Below are 19,685 nucleotides of genomic sequence, written 5' to 3'. Positions count from 1 at the left end.
CAATGGTGGGACTTGCTCTCGTAATACAATCCTGAAATATCGTAGTAATAGTTCTTGAGTCTATTACAGTTCAATGACATTGTACATTTTCTATACCACATGTTGTAGACTATATGATGTTTTCTTTCAGTACATTATGAATCACTCTGTTGGACTGATGCCAGGAATGCCCCTTTATAAATCATGTTTGCAACAATAACATGGTCCTGTGTTGCAGTAACACACACAGATACGGGCGGGCGCCCACTCAAATAAAGTCAAGTGGCCTTCTCAGACAAATGTCCAGCACACACCCAACCATCTGGCTTATCAACTAGTCACCTGTTACAACTAGTCACACACCCAACCATCTGGCTTATCAACTAGTCACCTGTTACAACTAGTCACCTGTTACAACGAGTCACACCTGTTACAACTAGTCAGCTGTTACAACTAGTCACCTGTTACAACTAGTCACACACCCAACCATCTGGCTTATCAACTAGTCACACCTGTTACAACTAGTTACACCTGTTACAACTAGTCAGCTGTTACAACTAGTCACCTGTTACAACTAGTCAGCTGTTACAACTAGTCACCTGTTACAACTAGTCACACACCCAACCATCTGGCTTATCAACTAGTCACACCTGTTACAACTAGTTACACCTGTTACAACTAGTCAGCTGTTACAACTAGTCATCTGTTACAACTAGTCACACCTGTTACAACTAGTCAGCTATTACAACTAGTCACCTGTTACAACTAGTCAGCTGTTACAACTAGTCACCTGTTACAACTAGTTACACCTGTTACAACTAGTCACCTGTTACAACTAGTTACACCTGTTACAACTAGTCACCTGTTACAACTAGTTACACCTGTTACAACTAGTCACCTGTTACAACTAGTCACACCTGTTACAACTAGTCAGCTGTTACAACTAGTCACCTGTTACAACTAGTCACCTGTTACAACTAGTCACACCTGTTACAACTAGTCACCTGTTACAACTAGTCACCTGTTACAACTAGTCACCTGTTACAACTAGTCACACCTGTTACAACTAGTTACACCTGTTACAACTAGTCAGTCACCTGTTACAACTAGTCACACCTGTTACAACTAGTTACACCTGTTACAACTAATCAGCTGTTACAACTAGTCACACCTGTTACAACTAGTTACACCTGTTACAACTAGTCACACCTGTTACAACTAGTTACACCTGTTACAACTAGTCAGCTGTTACAACTAGTCATACCTGTTACAACTAGTCACACCTGTTACAACTAGTTACACCTGTTACAACTAGTCAGCTGTTACAACTAGTCATACCTGTTACAACTAGTCACACCTGTTACAACTAGTCAGCTGTTACAACTAGTTACACCTGTTACAACTAGTCAGTCACCTGTTACAACTAGTCACACCTGTTACAACTAGTTACACCTGTTACAACTAATCAGCTGTTACAACTAGTCACACCTGTTACAACTAGTCAGCTGTTACAACTAGTCAGCTGTTACAACTAGTCACCTGTTACAACTAGTCACACCTGTTACAACTAGTTACACCTGTTACAACTAGTCACACCTGTTACAACTAGTTACACCTGTTACAACTAGTCAGCTGTTACAACTAATCATACCTGTTACAACTAGTCACACCTGTTACAACTAGTTACACCTGTTACAACTAGTCAGCTGTTACAACTAGTCATACCTGTTACAACTAGTCACACCTAGTTGTAACACCCTAAACCTAGCCCTAAACCTAACTCCTAACCCCTAACCCAAAACCCTAAACCTAACTCCTAACCCCTAACCCAAAACCCTAAACCTAACTCCTAACCCCTAACCCAAAACCCTAAACCTAACTCCTAACCCCTAACCCAAAACCCTAAACATAACTCCTAACCCCTAACCCAAAACCCTAAACCTAACTCCTAACCCCTAACCCTAAACCTAACTCCTAACCCCTAACCCAAAACCCTAAACCTAACTCCTACCCCCTAACCAAAAACCTAACTCCTAACCCCTAACCCAACTCCTATCCCTAACCCCTAACCCAAAACCCTAAACCTAACTCCTAACCCCTAACCCAAAACCCTAAACCTACCCCACTAACCCCTAACCCAAAACCCTAACCCAAAACCTAACTCCTAACCCCTAACCCAAAACCTAACCCTAAACCCTAAACCTACCCCACTAACCCCTTACCCTAATTCTAACCCGAACCCCTAAACTTAAAATAGCCTTTGTCATCATGGGGAAGTGGGAAATCTCCCCATAAACCAAGCCGCACGCATGCACACACACACACACATGCACACACACGCACACACACACACACACACACGCACACACTTTCCATAGTTGGAGTGGTGAGGCCAGTGTATCACCTGTTCGTCTGTCATCACCCCTCTCTCTGGTGAATGGACTTTTCCCATCACACTGACTGGTTGGCTGAGAAGTGAGAACACACATGCTGACAGACTGGCCATTCGATCTCTGACACACACACACACTGTCTCCTGATTACCTCATTGTGTGTGCTGGCCCGTCTTTCTTTTCCCGGTGTTAACGGTTCCGGTACATTAACGGCCAGGTGTTGTCGGAGCACACGTACACCTCCTGTCTTACATTACCCTCCATCTCTCCCCCATCCATCCATCCGTCCATCCATCTCTCCCCCATCCATCCATCCATCCATCCTCCTCCCTCATTCTGTTCTCAGATGTGTGGTTGATTAACATGTGTGATAAGCAGGTATATTAAAGGGGCTGATACACTGTAGGGGGTTAGTTTGTGCACAGACACAGAACAGAACAGGAAGGAGCACAGAACAGGACAGGAAGGAGCACACATCAGAATACAACAGCTGGTTTCACATTTTTTGTTTGTTTCGTTAATTTCCTTCCCACGTGCTAAAATGTGTAAAGGACTGTCCTCCCTTCCCTCGTCGTGCTTGGAGAAGTGAGTATGGAAGTATGTAGTACTGTATGTAGTGTGTAGTGTGTAGTACTGTATGTAGTGTGTAGTGTGTAGTACTGTATGTAGTGTGTAGTGTGTAGTATGTAGTACTGTATGTAGTGTGTAGTATGTAGTACTGTATGTAGTGTGTAGTATGTAGTACTGTATGTAGTGTGTAGTGTGTAGTACTGTATGTAGTGTGTAGTGTGTAGCATGAAATGTGTAAAGGACTGTCCTCCCTTCCCTCGTCGTGCTTGGAGAAGTGAGTATGGAAGTAGGTCGTACTGTATGTAGTGTGTAGTGTGTAGTATATAGTACTGTATGTAGTGTGTAGTGTGTAGTATGAAATGTGTAAAGGACTGTCCTCCCTTCCCTCGTCGTGCTTGGAGAAGTGAGTATGGAAGTAGGTCGTACTGTATGTAGTGTGTAGTGTGTAGTATATAGTACTGTATGTAGTGTGTAGTGTGTAGTACTGTATGTAGTGTGTAGTATGTAGTACTGTATGTAGTGTGTAGTATGTAGTATGTACTACTGTATGTAGTGTGTAGTGTGTAGTATATACTACTGTATGTAGTGTGTAGTGTGTAGTATATAGTACTGTATGTAGTGTGTAGTGTGTAGTATATAGTACTGTATGTAGTGTGTAGTATAGTATGAAATGTGTAGCACAGGAGGTTGGTGGCACCATAACTGGGGAGACATGGTTGGATGCCAGTCCATTTATGAGCCGTCCTCCCCTGGTATGTAGTATGTAGTATGTAGTATGTATTGTGTAGTATGTATTGTGTAGTATGTAGTATGTAGTGTGTAGTAGTATGTATTGTGTAGTATGTTGTGTGTAGTATGTAGTGTGTAGTATGTAGTGTATAGTATGTATTGTGTAGTATGTATTGTGTAGTATGTATTGTGTAGTATGTAGTGTGTAGTATGTATTGTGTAGTATGTAGTGTGTAGTGTGTAGTATTATGTACTGTGTAGTGTGTAGTGTGTAGTAGTATGTATTGTGTAGTATGTAGTATGTATTGTGTAGTATGTATTGTGTAGTGTGTAGTATGTCGTGTGTAGTATGTATTGTGTAGTATGTGGTGTGTAGTATGTATTGTGTAGTATGTAGTTTGTATTGTGTAGTATGTATTGTGTATTGTGTAGTATGTATTGTGTAGTATGTATTGTGGAGTATGTATTGTGTAGTGTGTGAGGATGCATCATAGTTTCTAAAGAGAGATCAGTGTGTTTTGTTGAAGTAGTATTGTTGATGTGATTGTTGAAGGAGAAGGTTGATGTGATTGTTGAAGGTGAAGGTTGATGTGTTTTGTTGAAGGAGAAGGTTAATGTGATTGTTGAAGGTGAAGGTTGATGTGATTGTTGAAGGAGAAGGTTGATGTGATTGTTGAAGGAGAGGGTTAATGTGATTGTTGAAGGAGAAGGTTGATGTGATTGTTGAAGGAGAAGGTTAATGTGATTGTTGAAGGAGAAGGTTGATGTGATTGTTGAAGGAGAAGGTTGATGTGATTGTTGAACGAGAAGGTTGATGTGATTGTCGAAGCAGGAGGTTGATGTGATTGTCGAAGCAGGAGGTTGATGTGATTGTTGAAGGAGAAGGTTGATGTGATTGTCGAAGCAGGAGGTTGATGTGATTGTTGAAGGAGAAGGTTAATGTGATTGTTGAAGGAGAAGGTTGATGTGATTGTTGAAGGAGAAGGTTGATGTGATTGTCGAAGCAGGAGGTTGATGTGATTGTTGAAGGAGAAGGTTGATGTGATTGTCGAAGCAGGAGGTTGATGTGATTCGATTTTTAGATATAGAGCACAAACTAAATGTGTGTGTGTGTGTGTGTGTGTGTGTTCCAGAGCAAAGGGGATGCGGGTGAAGTTGAGTCACCTGGCTGACAAACAGGAGTGGACACATCACAAACACAGGTAACCTGTCTGTCTGTGTGTCTGTGTGTCTGTGTGTCTGTCTGTCTGTCTGTCTGTCCACCATTCTACACCAGTGAGTTACTGCAGTCTTGAGTTACGTCAGGAACTGTGGGTTGTTTAACTGACATCAGAGCTTCTCCCTAATCTCTTTCTCTCCATAACCTCATGACTCTTCTAAAGGGTCCATGAGGACAGGACTCTTCAGGATCTGGAGTCTCTACTCAACAGCAAGAGTAAGATCTAGTCCATCTCTTCTCTGTCCCCCTCTCTCTTCTATCGCTCTTCTCTTTTCCTCTCTTCCTTTTCTCTCCCGCTCTCATCTCTTTCTCTCTCTATTCTATCTCTCTCTCTCTTCTCTCCCTCCCTATCTCTTTTTTTGCTTTCTCCCTCTTCTCTCTCCCCCTCTTCTCTCTTTCTCTCCCTCCTTCTCTTCTCTAATTACACTGATACGTTTCCGTGGCAATGTATAGTTTGACTTGTTGAAATGCCCCCTCCTCCCAGTTGGCCAGAAAGCTTTCCTCTGGTTCCTGCAGTCTGAGTTCAGTGAGGAGAACCTGCAGTTCTGGTTGGCCTGTGAGGAGTACAGGGTTACCCCCCCATGGCAGCAGGGGGCCAAGGCCCAGTCTATGTACGGCCAATACATCAACCCTGGTTCACCACAGGAGGTAGGTGGAGTGTTGTTGTCTAAATGTTGTATATACATTTTACAGACGTTGTATAGATGTTGTGTGAATGTTGTAGAAGTAAGTAAGCCTTGTCTGAGCCAGAACAGTCCATAGGGGCGAGAGCCCCCCATTTCTCATATTTCTGTAGCATAAGGAAGCTCGATGTAAAGGACACCCCCTGGACAGGATACTAGTGAACGTTGTACAGGCGTTGTCTGAACATTGTGTGTGTTGTTGCCAGGTGAACCTGGATGCTGAGACCAGGGAGGCTCTACTGCGAGTGATGGAAGAGCCTGCAGGCGACACATTCCACGAGGCCCAACAACACGTCTACCACCTGATGGCCAAAGACTCTTATCCTCGCTTCCTGCGCTCCCCACACTGCCTGGAGGCCCTTAGGGTTCCTTAGATATTCCACAGCGCCACCTGCTGCCCCGGAGGACCACACAACAACATAATAACAAGCTGTGTTTTATAACATTAGAATTTATATCATTTATATTTATACTCAAGTCTTAGTAGACACTCATATGTGAGTTGTAAGATGTTTGTGTTTATCATAAATATGGTATAACTATGGTATATGTCCATGTAGTTCTTAATCAAGTGTTTTGACAGGAACTGAGATCCTGAGTATTCTAGTCAAATCAAATTGGTCCATACACATATTTAACAGATGTTATTGGTCCATATTTAACAGATGTTATTGGTCACATACACATATTTAACAGATGTTATTGGTCCATACACATATTTAACAGATGTTATTGGTCTATATTTAACAGATGTTATTGGTCCATATTTAACAGATGTTATTGGTCACATACACATATTTATCAGATGTTATTGGTCACATACACATATTTAACAGATGTTATTGGTCCATATTTAACAGATGTTATTGGTCACATACACATATTTAACAGATGTTATTGGTCACATACACATATTTAACAGATGTTATTGGTCCATACACATATTTAACAGATGTTATTGGTCCATAATTAACAGATGTTATTGGTCCATATTTAACAGATGTTATTGGTCCATACACATATTTAACAGATGTTATTGGTCCATATTTAACAGATGTTATTGGTCCATATTTAACAGATGTTATTGGTCACATACACATATTTAACAGATGTTATTGGTCCATATTTAACAGATGTTATTGGTCCATATTTATCAGATGGTATTGGTCACATACACATATTTATCAGATGTTATTGGTCCATATTTATCAGATGGTATTGGTCCATATTTATCAGATGGTATTGGTCCATACACATATTTAACAGATGTTATTGGTCACATACACATATTTAACAGATGTTATTGGTCCATACACATATTTAACAGATGTTATTGGTCCATATTTAACAGATGTTATTGGTCCATATTTAACAGATGTTATTGGTCCATATTTAACAGATGTTATTGGTCCATACACATATTTAACAGATGTTATTGGTCCATATTTAACAGATGTTATTGGTCCATATTTAACAGATGTTATTGGTCCATACACATTTAACAGATGTTATTGGTCCATATTTAACAGATGTTATTGGTCCATATTTAACAGATGTTATTGGTCCATATTTAACAGATGTTATTGGTCCATATTTAACAGATGTTATTGGTCCATATTTAACAATGTTATTGGTCACATACACATATTTAACAGATGTTATTGTTACATATTTAACAGATGTTATTGGTCCATATTTACCAGATGTTATTGGTCACATATTTAACAGATGTTATTGGTCCATATTTATCAGATGGTATTGGTCCATACACATATTTAACAGATGTTATTGGTCACATACACATATTTAACAGATGTTATTGGTCCATATTTAACAGATGTTATTGGTCCATATTTAACAGATGTTATTGGTCCATACACATATTTAACAGATGTTATTGGTCCATATTTAACAGATGTTATTGGTCCATATTAAACATATGTTATTGGTCCATATTTAACAGATATTATTGGTCCATATTTAACAGATGTTATTGGTCCATATTTAACAGATGGTATTGGTCCATATTTAACAGATGTTATTGGCCCATATTTAACAGATGTTATTGGTCCATATTAAACAGATGGTATTGGTCCATATTTAACAGATGGTATTGGTCCATATTTATCAGATGTTATTGGTCCATATTTAACAGATGTTATTGGTCCATACACATATTTAACAGATGTTATTGGTCACATACACATATTTAACAGATGTTATTGGTCCATATTTAACAGATGTTATTGGTCCATATTTAACAGATGTTATTGGTCCATACACATATTTAACAGATGTTATTGGTCCATACACATATTTAACAGATGTTATTGGTCCATATTTAACAGATGTTATTGGTCCATATTTATCAGATGGTATTGGTCCATATTTATCAGATGTTATTGGTCCATATTTAACAGATGTTATTGGTCCATATTTATCAGATGGTATTGGTCCATATTTATCAGATGTTATTGGTCACATACACATAATTAACAGATGGTATTGCGGGTGTAGGGAAATGCTTGTGTTCCTCGCTTCAACAGTGCAGTAGTATCTAACATTTCACTGAGTAACTCGTCTTCCTAGATGCTCTTCTGTAGAGGGAGTTATAACTGTATTAGTATTAGAAACGTGTATGTGCACATGGATTACATGTATGTGCCCAGGATTACATGTATGTGCCCAGGATTACATGTATGTGCTCAGGATTACATGTATGTGTCCAGGATTACATGTATGTGCCCAGGATTACATGTATGTGCTCAGGATTACATGTATGTGTCCAGGATTACATGTTTGTGCACCAGGATTACATGTACGTGTCCAGGATTACATGTATGTGCACCAGGATTACATGTATGTGCACCAGGATTACATGTATGTGCACCAGGATTACATGTATGTGCCCAGGATTACATGTATGTGCACCAGGATGCCCAGGATTACATGTATGTGCACCAGGATTACATGTATGTGCACCAGGATTACATGTATGTGCACCAGGATTACATGTATGTGTCCAGGATTACATGTATGTGCACCAGGATTACATGTATGTGCCCAGGATTACATGTATGTGCACCAGGATTACATGTGTGTGCCCAGGATTACATGTATGTGCACCAGGATTACATGTATGTGTCCAGGATTACATGTATGTGTCCAGGATTACATGTATGTGCACCAGGATTACATGTATGTGCACCAGGATTACATGTATGTGTCCAGGATTACATGTATGTGCACCAGGATTACATGTATGTGCACCAGGATTACATGTATGTGTCCAGGATTACATGTATGTGTCCAGGATTACATGTATGTGTCCAGGATTACATGTATGTGTCCAGGATTACATGTATGTGCACCAGGATTACATGTATGTGCACCAGGATTACATGTATGTGTCCAGGATTACATGTATGTGCACCAGGATTACATGTATGTGCACCAGGATTACATGTATGTGTCCAGGATTACATGTATGTGTCCAGGATTACATGTATGTGTCCAGGATTACATGTATGTGTCCAGGATTACATGTATGTGTCCAGGATTACATGTATGTGCAGAGTTCATTGGATCGCATGTTGAACTAGAATAAAATGTAGCCGTAACGAGAAACCTGTCGACTTTATGTTCTGGTGAGGTTAGGGCTGTCCATGTCCCATAACTTTCAGAAACCTGTCGACTTTATGTTCTGGTGAGGTTAGGGCTGTCCATGTCCCATAACTTTCAGAAACCTGTCGACTTTATGTTCTGGTGAGGTTGGGGCTGTCCATGTCCCATAACTTTCAGAAACCTGTCGACTTTATGTTCTGGTGAGGTTAGGGCTGTCCATGTCCCATAACTTTCAGAAACCTGTCGACTTTATGTTCTGGTGAGGTTAGGGCTGTCCATGTCCCATAACTTTCAGAAACCTGTCGACTTTATGTTCTGGTGAGGTTAGGGCTGTCCATGTCCCATAACTTTCAGAAACCTGTCGACTTTATGTTCTGGTGAGGTTAGGGCTGTCCATGTCCCATAACTTTCAGAAACCTGTCGACTTTATGTTCTGGTGAGGTTAGGGCTGTCCATGTCCCATAACTTTCAGAAACCTGTCGACTTTATGTTCTGGTGAGGTTAGGGCTGTCCATGTCCCATAACTTTCAGAAACCTGTCGACTTTATGTTCTGGTGAGGTTGGGGCTGTCCATGTCCCATAACTTTCAGAAACCTGTCGAATTTATGTTCTGGTGAGGTTAGGGCTGTCCATGTCCCATAACTTTCAGAAACCTGTCGACTTTATGTTCTGGTGAGGTTAGGGCTGTCCATGTCCCATAACTTTCAGAAACCTGTCGACTTTATGTTCTGGTGAGGTTAGGGCTGTCCATGTCCCATAACTTTCAGAAACCTGTCGACTTTATGTTCTGGTGAGGTTGGGGCTGTCCATGTCCCATAACTTTCAGAAACCTGTCGACTTTATGTTCTGGTGAGGTTGGGGCTGTCCATGTCCCATAACTTTCAGAAACCTGTCGACTTTATGTTCTGGTGAGGTTGGGGCTGTCCATGTCCCATAACTTTCAGAAACTTTATGTTCTGGTGAGGTTGGGGCTGTCCATGTCCCATAACTTTCAGAAACCTGTCGACTTTATGTTCTGGTGAGGTTGAGGCTGTCCATGTCCCATAACTTTCAGAAACCTGTCGACTTTATGTTCTGGTGAGGTTAGGGCTGTCCATGTCCCATAACTTTCAGAAACCTGTCGACTTTATGTTCTGGTGAGGTTAGGGCTGTCCATGTCCCATAACTTTCAGAAACCTGTCGACTTTATGTTCTGGTGAGGTTAGGGCTGTCCATGTCCCATAACTTTCAGAAACCTGTCGACTTTATGTTCTGGTGAGGTTAGGGCTGTCCATGTCCCATAACTTTCAGAAACCTGTCGACTTTATGTTCTGGTGAGGTTAGGGCTGTCCATGTCCCATAACTTTCAGAAACCTGTCGACTTTATGTTCTGGTGAGGTTAGGGCTGTCCATGTCCCATAACTTTCAGAAACCTGTCGACTTTATGTTCTGGTGAGGTTAGGGCTGTCCATGTCCCATAACTTTTTGAAACCTGTCGACTTTATGTTCTGGTGAGGTTGGGGCTGAACTCCTCTGATCTTCTCTATCTGTCAAATAAAACCAGCAAAAACACAGTTGAAAAAGCAAGGCGTTACCTGATAATGTGCTTGACTGAGGTAAATACACACTGAGGTAAATACACACTGAGGTAAATACACACTGAGGTAAATACACACCTGGTAGAATTTCACACTGAGAGCAAAGCATCATGGGAGTGTAAACATAGTGTGGGAGGAGGAGAAAGAGAGACCTGCACTAAACAGCAGCTCTGAGGTAAAGAGGAAAGTGTATGAACACAAAACACCTGACGCCCCCACAGGTCTGGATAGGACTACACACACCCATACACAGGTCTGGATAGGACTACACACACCCATACACAGGTCTGGATAGGACTACACACACCCATACACAGGTCTGGATAGGACTACACACCCCCATACACAGGTCTGGATAGGACTACACACACCCATACACAGGTCTGGATAGGTCTACACACACCCATACACAGGTCTGGATAGGTCTACACACACCCATACACAGGTCTGGATAGGACTACACACACCCATACACAGGTCTGGATAGGACTACACACACCCATACACAGGTCTGGATAGGACTACACACACCCATACACAGGTCTGGATAGGACTACACACACCCATACACAGGTCTGGATAGGACTACACACACCCATACACAGGTCTGGATAGGTCTACACACAACCATACACAGGTCTGGATAGGACTACACACACCCATACACAGGTCTGGATAGGACTACACACGCCCATACACAGGTCTGGATAGGACTACACACACCCATACACAGGTCTGGATAGGACTACACAGGTCTGGATAGGTCTACACACACCCATACACAGGTCTGGATAGGTCTACACACACCCATACACAGGTCTGGATAGGACTACACACACCCATACACAGGTCTGGATAGGTCTACACACACCCATACACAGGTCTGGATAGGTCTACACACAGGTCTGGATAGGTCTACACACACCCATACACAGGTCTGGATAGGTCTACACACACCCATACACAGGTCTGGATAGGTCTACACAGGTCTGGATAGGACTACACACACCCATACACAGGTCTGGATAGGTCTACACACACACACAGGTCTGGATACACACACACACCCATACACAGGTCTGGATAGGACTACACACACACCCATACATAGGTCTGGCTAGGTCTACACAGGTCTGGATAGGTCTACACACACCCATACACAGGTCTGGATAGGTCTACACAGGTCTACACACACCCATACACAGGTCTGGATAGGTCTACACAGGTCTGGATAGGACTACACACACCCATACACAGGTCTGGATAGGTCTACACACACCCATACACAGGTCTGGATAGGTCTACACACACCCATACACAGGTCTGGATAGGACTACACACACCCATACACAGGTCTGGATAGGTCTACACACACCCATACACAGGTCTGGCTAGGTCTACACAGGTCTGGATAGGACTACACACACCCATACACAGGTCTGGATAGGTCTACACAGGTCTGGATAGGTCTACACACACCCATAGACAGGTCTGGATAGGTCTACACACACCCATACACAGGTCTGGATAGGTCTACACACAGGTCTGGATAGGTCTACACACACCCATACACAGGTCTGGATAGGTCTACACAGGTCTGGATAGGACTACACACAACCATACACAGGTCTGGATAGGTCTACACACACCCATATACAGGTCTGGATAGGTCTACACACACACCCATACACAGGTCTGGATAGGACTACACACACACCCATACATAGGTCTGGCTAGGTCTACACAGGTCTGGATAGGTCTACACACACCCATACACAGGTCTGGATAGGTCTACACAGGTCTGGATAGGTCTACACACACCCATACACAGGTCTGGATAGGTCTACACAGGTCTGGATAGGACTACACACACCCATACACAGGTCTGGATAGGTCTACACACACCCATACACAGGTCTGGATAGGTCTACACACACCCACACACAGGTTTGGATAGGTCTACACAGGTCTGGATAGGACTACACAGGTCTGGCTAGGTCTACACAGGTCTGGCTAGGTCTACACACACACCCATACACAGGTCTGGATAGGACTACACACACAGGTCTGGATAGGACTACACAGGTATGGCTAGGTCTACACAGGTCTACACAGGTCTAGCTAGGTCTACACACGCCCATACACAGGTCTGGCTAGGTCTACACAGGTCTGGCTAGGTCTACACAGGTCTGGATAGGACTACACAGGTATGGCTAGGTCTACACAGGTCTGGCTAGGTCTACACAGGTCTAACTAGGTCTACACAGGTCTAGCTAGGTCTACACACGCCCATACACAGGTCTGGCTAGGTCTACACAGGTCTGGCTAGGTCTACACAGGTCTGGATAGGACTACACAGGTATGGCTAGGTCTACACAGGTCTGGCTAGGTCTACACAGGTCTGGTTAGGTCTACACAGGTCTAGCTAGGTCTACACAGGTCTGGCTAGGTCTACACACACCCATACAAGACAAAATAACTCTGTTGCGTTACAAAATGTCCACAGTTTTTTATTCACGTCCTTTGCATTGGAATACAGTATACGGGAGAAACGTGTCTCAGTTCTGAAGACAAGAATCACACACAACTCAATACTCGATGGCCCCTTCAATACACACGACAGAGATCCCAAATGTCGACCGTTGACTATCTAGGGTGCATCTCAATATTCCTCTGTTGGCATCCTCACGTTCCTCGTCTACCTTTCCTTGTCTCCTCGAGGCGATAGCAAGCAGCCAAGTCTACCAGTAAAACTCACCAAAACGGACTACTACAGCACCATCTATTGGAGACGTGGATATTACACTGCTCGGCCGTGACGTCAGTCCATACAGCCTAGCAGCAGTATTTGTTCCAAATGCCGCCCTACTCACTACACAGCGCACTACTTTAGACAGAGCCCTATGGGCCCCTGTTCAAAAAAGTATAACACTATATAGGGAATAGGGTGCCATCTGGGAGACATATTTTAACTTCTATCTAGCACAGCGAAAGCAGTCAGACAGACATAACTGAGTGTGTTTATTTGGAGGTGCTGGGTGCAGGGTGGTTGGGATGGTTGTTTCCTTTAGAGGGGGTTGGTTTCACCTCCGCCCCCTTCACAATACTCAGTCTCTTGTGGAGTTTCGTACTGGCTCGGTGAGTCACCTCTTCCTCTATCTTGTTCCTGATCGCCACCTCCAGGCCCTAGGGGGGGGGGGGGGGGGGGGGCAGCAGGGGACATAGGATTAGGGAGCAGCCACAGATTCATTCATATACGACTTACATCATTGCCTAAAGAAAAGCATTCCTCACCTCAGGACATTTCATTGGGGGACAATCCAGGACATGTCTACATACATACATCTGCATTGATCTGCGTTTTTGTCCGTCAAAGTACAACTCATCCCTACTTTTTCAGATGAGTTGCACGCGTTATAAGATGGACAATTTCTGGGTCCTGTCAGGGTCCTGTCTGGGTCCAGGTTCTCTGAGAGGATCCCATCTGTAGACAGTGCTGACTGTATCCCAGTGCATGTTGCTTCAGATGGTATGTCCCACAGAGACAGACAGTAGAGGATTCTCCTCAGATGGTATGTCCCACAGAGACAGACCGTAGTGGATTCTCCTCAGATGGTATGCCCCACAGAGACAGACCGTAGTGGATTCTCCTCAGATGGTATGTCCCACACAGACAGACCGTAGTGGATTCTCCTCAGATGGTATGTCCCACACAGACAGACCGTAGTGGATTCTCCTCAGATGGTATGTCCCACACAGACAGACCGTAGTGGATTCTCCTCAGGAGGTATGTCCCACAGAGACAGACCGTAGTGGATTCTCCTCAGATGGTATGTCCCACAGACAGACCGTAGTGGATTCTCCTCAGATGGTATGTCCCACAGAGACAGACCGTAGTGGATTCTCCTCAGATGGTATGTCCCACAGAGACAGACCGTAGTGGATTCTCCTCAGATGGTATGTCCCACAGAGACAGACCGTAGTGGATTCTCCTCAGATGGTATGTCCCACAGACAGACCGTAGTGGATTCTCCTCAGATGGTATGTCCCACAGACAGACCGTAGTGGATTCTCCTCAGATGGTATGTCCCACAGACAGACCGTAGTGGATTCTCCTCAGATGGTATGTCCCACAGAGAGACCGTAGTGGATTCTCCTCAGATGGTATGTCCCACAGACAGACCGTAGTGGATTCTTCTCAGATGGTATGTCCCACAGACAGACAGCCCCCCGCCCGTATACAAGTGGTAGCCCCCAGCCCGTATACAAGTGGTAGCCCCCAGCCTTTATACAAGTGGTGTAGCCCCCAGCCTGTATACAAGTGGTGTAGCCCCCAGCCTGTATACAAGTGGTGTAGCCCCCAGCCTGTATACAAGTGGTGTAGCCCCCAGCCTGTATACAAGTGGTGTAGCCCCCAGCCTGTATACAAGTGGTGTAGCCCCCAGCCTGTATACAAGTGGTGTAGCCCCCAGCCTGTATACAAGTGGTGTAGCCCCCAGCCTGTATACAAGTGGTGTAGCCCCCAGCCTGTATACAAGTGGTGTAGCCCCCAGCCTGTATACAAGTGGTGTAGCCCCCAGCCTGTATACAAGTGGTGTAGCCCCCAGCCTGTATACAAGTTGTGTAGCCCCCAGCCTGTATACAAGTGGTGTAGCCCCCAGCCTGTATACAAGTGGTGTAGCCCCCAGCCTGTATACAAGTGGTGTAGCCCCCAGCCTGTATACAAGTGGTAGCCCCCAGCCTGTATACAAGTGGTAGCCCCCAGTCTGAACAGGTAGATTTTAAACTCTCCCATTATTCCGTAATGGACAGTATGGGCTGTCCCATAGCTGCTGTCCTATCTATAGCTGCTGTCCTATCTATAGCTGCTGTCCTATAACTGCTGTCTCACCTTCTTCAACTGCTGTTGCTGTACCACTTTAACCTTCTTCGGTGCGATCGTCCTCCCTGTGAAACAGCAGCAACAAGTGAGGGGTGAGATTTGTAACCAACAATAAAACCTCAGTGTAGATATTTATTGACCCCCTTACAGACAACACACCGTGGTTAAAGGGGCCAACAATAACAAAGCCTACACCCCGCCTCCGTTTTGGTAAATCGTTGAGGGATGGTTCTGATGGGTTGAACTATGCATCATCATGAGGCATTTATAAAAGTTAGATTATTCGAGAATCAATGGCTATAACCTTACTTTAAAAGTGAAACAATGTATGTAGCAATTGCAGATTGTACCCTTAAGCCAAACAGATTCGTAACAAGTACTGTAGAAGTTTTAAGCAAAGTTTCCATTTGGAGCAGCCCATAAGGGAATCAAGGTTAGCTAGCTGGCAGGGGAATGGAAGGCCAGGCACTGTGTAATCGTTGTGTGACTGATAATGCCATTACAAATCTCCCTATAAATAGCTAAGCTGCCCTACAGTTCTCCTTCACAAGTTGTCAGCAGGGCCAGTAAGTAGGCCTAAACATTGGGACGACTTTCGAATGTGTCTTGTTATGCACATGCAATGGTACGCGATGCAATTCAAATGATTGTGCTATGATGAGTTCCATTTGAGGGGGCGCCCGCACCCTTGACAGTCTAGTTCCCACGCAGTTTTTCAATAGAAACTGTCTCCTCACTGAACCGTGTTTGAGCCAGCATGTCCGCCGCAACACGTCGCAAATACTTTTTGAGTATATATACGAAGTCCAGGCGAAATCGCTAGAATACAAGACATCAACCATATCACTCTGTACGTACCTCCTTTTCTGGGACCTTTGTTTTTTTGAGGTTTCTTGGTTCCACCGGGCTGCGCTTTGAACTTCTGTTTACCTTGCGCCATCTTGCCTCGGAGCTGTTTTCGCCGTATTGTTCCAGACCAGATGTAGATGGGCGTTACAACATGGCATTCTGGGATAGTGGAGTACTGAGGTGTGGAAAATACGAAAGGAAGATTTTTTGAACTGAATCAATAAAATGTTTGAATTGTGCCAAGTTAGATACATTACTTATTTAACATGTACCTTGACATGAAATTAATGTATCAATTAGAAAGGCTATCATTGTATGTGCTAAGAAATGTCCCACGACCTAAAAGATACAACGCAGACGGCTGTAATGTTTTTGTTCACTCTTTATTGTATTGTCGTGAAAGAGAAATCTCTTCTTAATTCAGGTATGCAGTTTACAGCATTATATTCATATTAAAAAAACATCCATTTTTGAACTATTTCCACATGATACAAAACTAAACCCCAGATATGAATATAAACAATAACATAACTACACGTAGAAAGAGGCCTTCTAATCGACTACACCCCCACCCACACTAATATCACCAGCCATGCTTCCTATTGGCTTATTCACAAACCCCCGGTCATCAGGACATTCTCCCATTGGTTGAAATCTTAGAGGGAGTAGAAGTGATGATAGCGTTGCATTTGGCACTTAATTTGGCATCTTCCTCTCCCAAGACTAGACTCATTAGCTCATGTCCCAAAGTATCCACTCTTACATACTACTTAGTATGAAGCAATTCAGCCCGTGCATACTAGATAGTATGCTAGTGTGGTTATTGGGGACGGAGAATAAGAGGGACAGATGGTTTCCTACAAGTACACAGGGGATTTACTGCCTCTTAAGATACCCTCAGTACAGAGAGTAGGAGATATTTTACACTATTCAATATGGTGCCCTCTGTCTAGATCTAGTATGCGTCCAAATGTCACCCTATTCCCTATATTAGTGCACTACTTTTGACCAGAACCCAGGTTAAAAATAGTGCACTACTTTTGACCAGAACCCTATAGGGCCCAGGTTAAAAATAGTGCACTACTTTTGACCAGAACCCTATAGGGCCCAGGTTTAAAATAGTGCACTACAAAGGAAATAGGGTGCCATTTGGGACACTACCCCTGAGCCTGCTAAATAAACAGAACCTTTGGGTGACTGACTGGCAGATAATTCCAATTAAACACAGTCTATCCTGACATTTTATCAGTGTGTGTGTGATAGTGTGTGTATGTGTGTGTGTGATAGTGTGCGTGGTCGAGGAGGCCTCTCAGTGTAGTCTAATTAACAACAGCTTTATCACTAAGAATCACCATAATAAAACAACTGATCACAGCCAAACAAGAGTAGCCTGGGTACCAGTCTGTTCGTGCCATCCTTCCACTCTTTGTCAATGGCAAACAATGCCCAGGACTACAAGGAGTGAAATGTTAACACAGAACAGCATCTGGTTTCCAGGCAACAACAACAACAACAACAACGAAGTCTTCATGATAAGAGACAAACGGATTCTCGTACCCTTTTTAAAAAAGTTTTCAACGTAACGATCTACGGATGGCGACAAAGTTGCTACATTGTTCTCGACCGTTAAAACTCTCCCCTCCGATTTCTTCCCGTTCAGGTTCTCAAAATAAAAGACAAAGAAAGGAACCCCAAAACACAACAGTGGTGTTTGATTCTAGACCCTTATGTGATTTGACAGCCGACAGCATCGCTGTGAGAGGAAGGGAGAGAGAGAGAGAGAGAGGGGTAAGTTTGACAAGGAGAGGTTGGGGATGGAGGGGTCTCTGTTCTACTGCGATTCTAGAATATGGAACAGTTATGACACTACGGATTCTAGAATTCTAAATAATGTATTCTTTTTTTGACAGGAAAGTAGATAAGAATGCCTGTTGTGGACCAGAAATGGTCCAATGGGTCGAGGAGGTGTGGTGTGTTTAGAGATCAGAGGTTTCTGAATGAGGGATGATGGAGTAGTAGAGTAGTGGATTTGGGGATGTATTTCACCTTTGACCTTTCAGACTTGCCTGACAACTCAAACTACTGTACATTTTCCCCCTGCTCTATGTTGGCTACATACTTCAGTCAGACGGCCATCGTGGAAGTTGTTTGTGGTGACGACAAAATGAGGGGTGTTGTAAAAAAAACTCAAAAGTCAAAAGTCATCAGCGATTGGATCATCTCTAACCAATCAGAGTATCAAAGCCAATGACGAATTTTCAAAACGCCGCCTTTCTGACTCTGGCCCAACCCATCGGTTTGTGGGACCAATCAGAATGGTTAGAATGTGTTTGTGTTCTAGAATTCGTCAGGTGGGGGGGGGGGGGGGGTACTCAGATCCAGTCTCATCGCGGAGAAGAAACTAACGTCCGTGGGCCAGGCAACTTTCGGACCTTCACCTTGCATTTTTAGGGGGGGGGGGGGGGGGGGTTGAAGGGCTACGTTCCTCCCTGTTAGCCTGCTGTCCTGGGACCTGTCCCAAATTACAACCTATTATTCCCTCTATTGTGCACTACTTACGACCAAAGCTCTGGTCAAAAGTAGTGCACCATGTAGGTAATAGGATGCCATTCGCGATGCCTGTCGTGTCCTGTCCTGTCCTGTGTGTGAGCGGTGGTGCTGGTGGTGTAAGGCATTGAGCAGTGCACCATGTAGGGATGCCTGCCTGTCGTGTCGTGTCGTGTCTCGTCTCGTCGCGTCCTGTCCTGTCCTGTCCTGTCCTGTGTGTGAGCGGTGGTGCTGGTGGTGTAAGGCATTGAGCAGTGCACCATGTAGGGATGCCTGCCTGTCGTGTCGTGTCTCGTCTCGTCGCGTCCTGTCCTGTCGTGTCCTGTCCTGTGTGTGAGCGGTGGTGCTGGTGCTGGAAGGCATTGAGCAGTGCACCATGTAGGGATGCCTGCCTGTCGTGTCGTGTCTCGTCTCGTCGCGTCCTGTCCTGTCCTGTCGTGTCCTGTCCTGTCCTGCGTGTGAGCGGTGGTGCAAGGCATTGAGCAGTGCAGGGCCCCTGTGACATTCAGTACATCATAGAAATACAATCTTTAGAACAAACATCAACATTCCGTTCAATTGTTGTTTAAAGCCGAGAGTTCCATCTCGGGCCAAGAGAAAAAAGGGTTTATTTTGCTTGTTGTCCAGGCCTAA

General features: G+C 44.0%; 2 protein-coding genes across 3 annotated transcripts; one reads left to right on the top strand and one right to left on the bottom strand.

Moving 5' to 3' along the window:
• Positions 1-3,301: 3,301 nt before the first annotated feature.
• LOC139405428 (regulator of G-protein signaling 4-like) lies at positions 3,302-6,097 on the top strand. 2 transcript variants are annotated; one of them, XM_071147755.1, is made up of 5 exons: positions 3,302-3,345; positions 4,805-4,873; positions 5,054-5,106; positions 5,375-5,538; positions 5,780-6,097. In XM_071147755.1, exons 1-5 carry the CDS (start codon positions 3,302-3,304, stop codon positions 5,945-5,947), a joined length of 498 nt encoding a protein of 165 aa, XP_071003856.1. In that variant the 3' UTR covers positions 5,948-6,097. The 2 variants fall into 2 exon arrangements, with proteins under 2 accessions (XP_071003856.1, XP_071003857.1); XM_071147756.1 differs by lacking the exon at positions 3,302-3,345 and adding an exon at positions 3,681-3,694.
• A 7,171-nt stretch (positions 6,098-13,268) lies between these two features.
• Positions 13,269-16,638, bottom strand: LOC139405414 (UPF0390 protein zgc136864-like). The gene is made up of 3 exons (XM_071147736.1): positions 16,515-16,638; positions 15,666-15,721; positions 13,269-13,960 (listed from the first exon to the last, which is right to left on the bottom strand). The coding sequence occupies exons 1-3, from the start codon at positions 16,594-16,596 to the stop codon at positions 13,796-13,798; spliced, it is 303 nt and encodes a 100-aa protein (XP_071003837.1). The 5' UTR covers positions 16,597-16,638; the 3' UTR covers positions 13,269-13,795.
• Positions 16,639-19,685: the final 3,047 nt, after the last annotated feature.

Source organism: Oncorhynchus clarkii, unplaced genomic scaffold (genome assembly GCF_045791955.1).
Source record: "Oncorhynchus clarkii lewisi isolate Uvic-CL-2024 unplaced genomic scaffold, UVic_Ocla_1.0 unplaced_contig_11936_pilon_pilon, whole genome shotgun sequence".
Classification (NCBI taxonomy): Eukaryota; Metazoa; Chordata; class Actinopteri; order Salmoniformes; family Salmonidae; genus Oncorhynchus; species Oncorhynchus clarkii.
The sequence above is the reverse complement of the archived record's forward strand: the minus strand, read 5'-3'. Positions and strand labels throughout refer to the sequence as shown.

Excerpts from the sequence above, each read along its gene's own strand:
- LOC139405428 (XM_071147755.1), top strand. The coding sequence starts at position 3,302 with ATGTGTAAAGGACTGTCCTCCCTTCCCTCGTCGTGCTTGGAGAA. Across the intron at positions 4,874-5,053 it reads TGGACACATCACAAACACAG|GGTCCATGAGGACAGGACTC; the intron begins GTAACCTGTCTG and ends ACTCTTCTAAAG. Across the intron at positions 5,539-5,779 it reads ACCCTGGTTCACCACAGGAG|GTGAACCTGGATGCTGAGAC; the intron begins GTAGGTGGAGTG and ends TGTTGTTGCCAG.
- LOC139405414 (XM_071147736.1), bottom strand. The coding sequence starts at position 16,596 with ATGGCGCAAGGTAAACAGAAGTTCAAAGCGCAGCCCGGTGGAACCAAG. Across the intron at positions 15,722-16,514 it reads CAAAGGTCCCAGAAAAGGAG|GGAGGACGATCGCACCGAAG; the intron begins GTACGTACAGAG and ends GCTGTTTCACAG. Across the intron at positions 13,961-15,665 it reads AGCAACAGCAGTTGAAGAAG|GGCCTGGAGGTGGCGATCAG; the intron begins GTGAGACAGCAG and ends CCCCCCCCCTAG.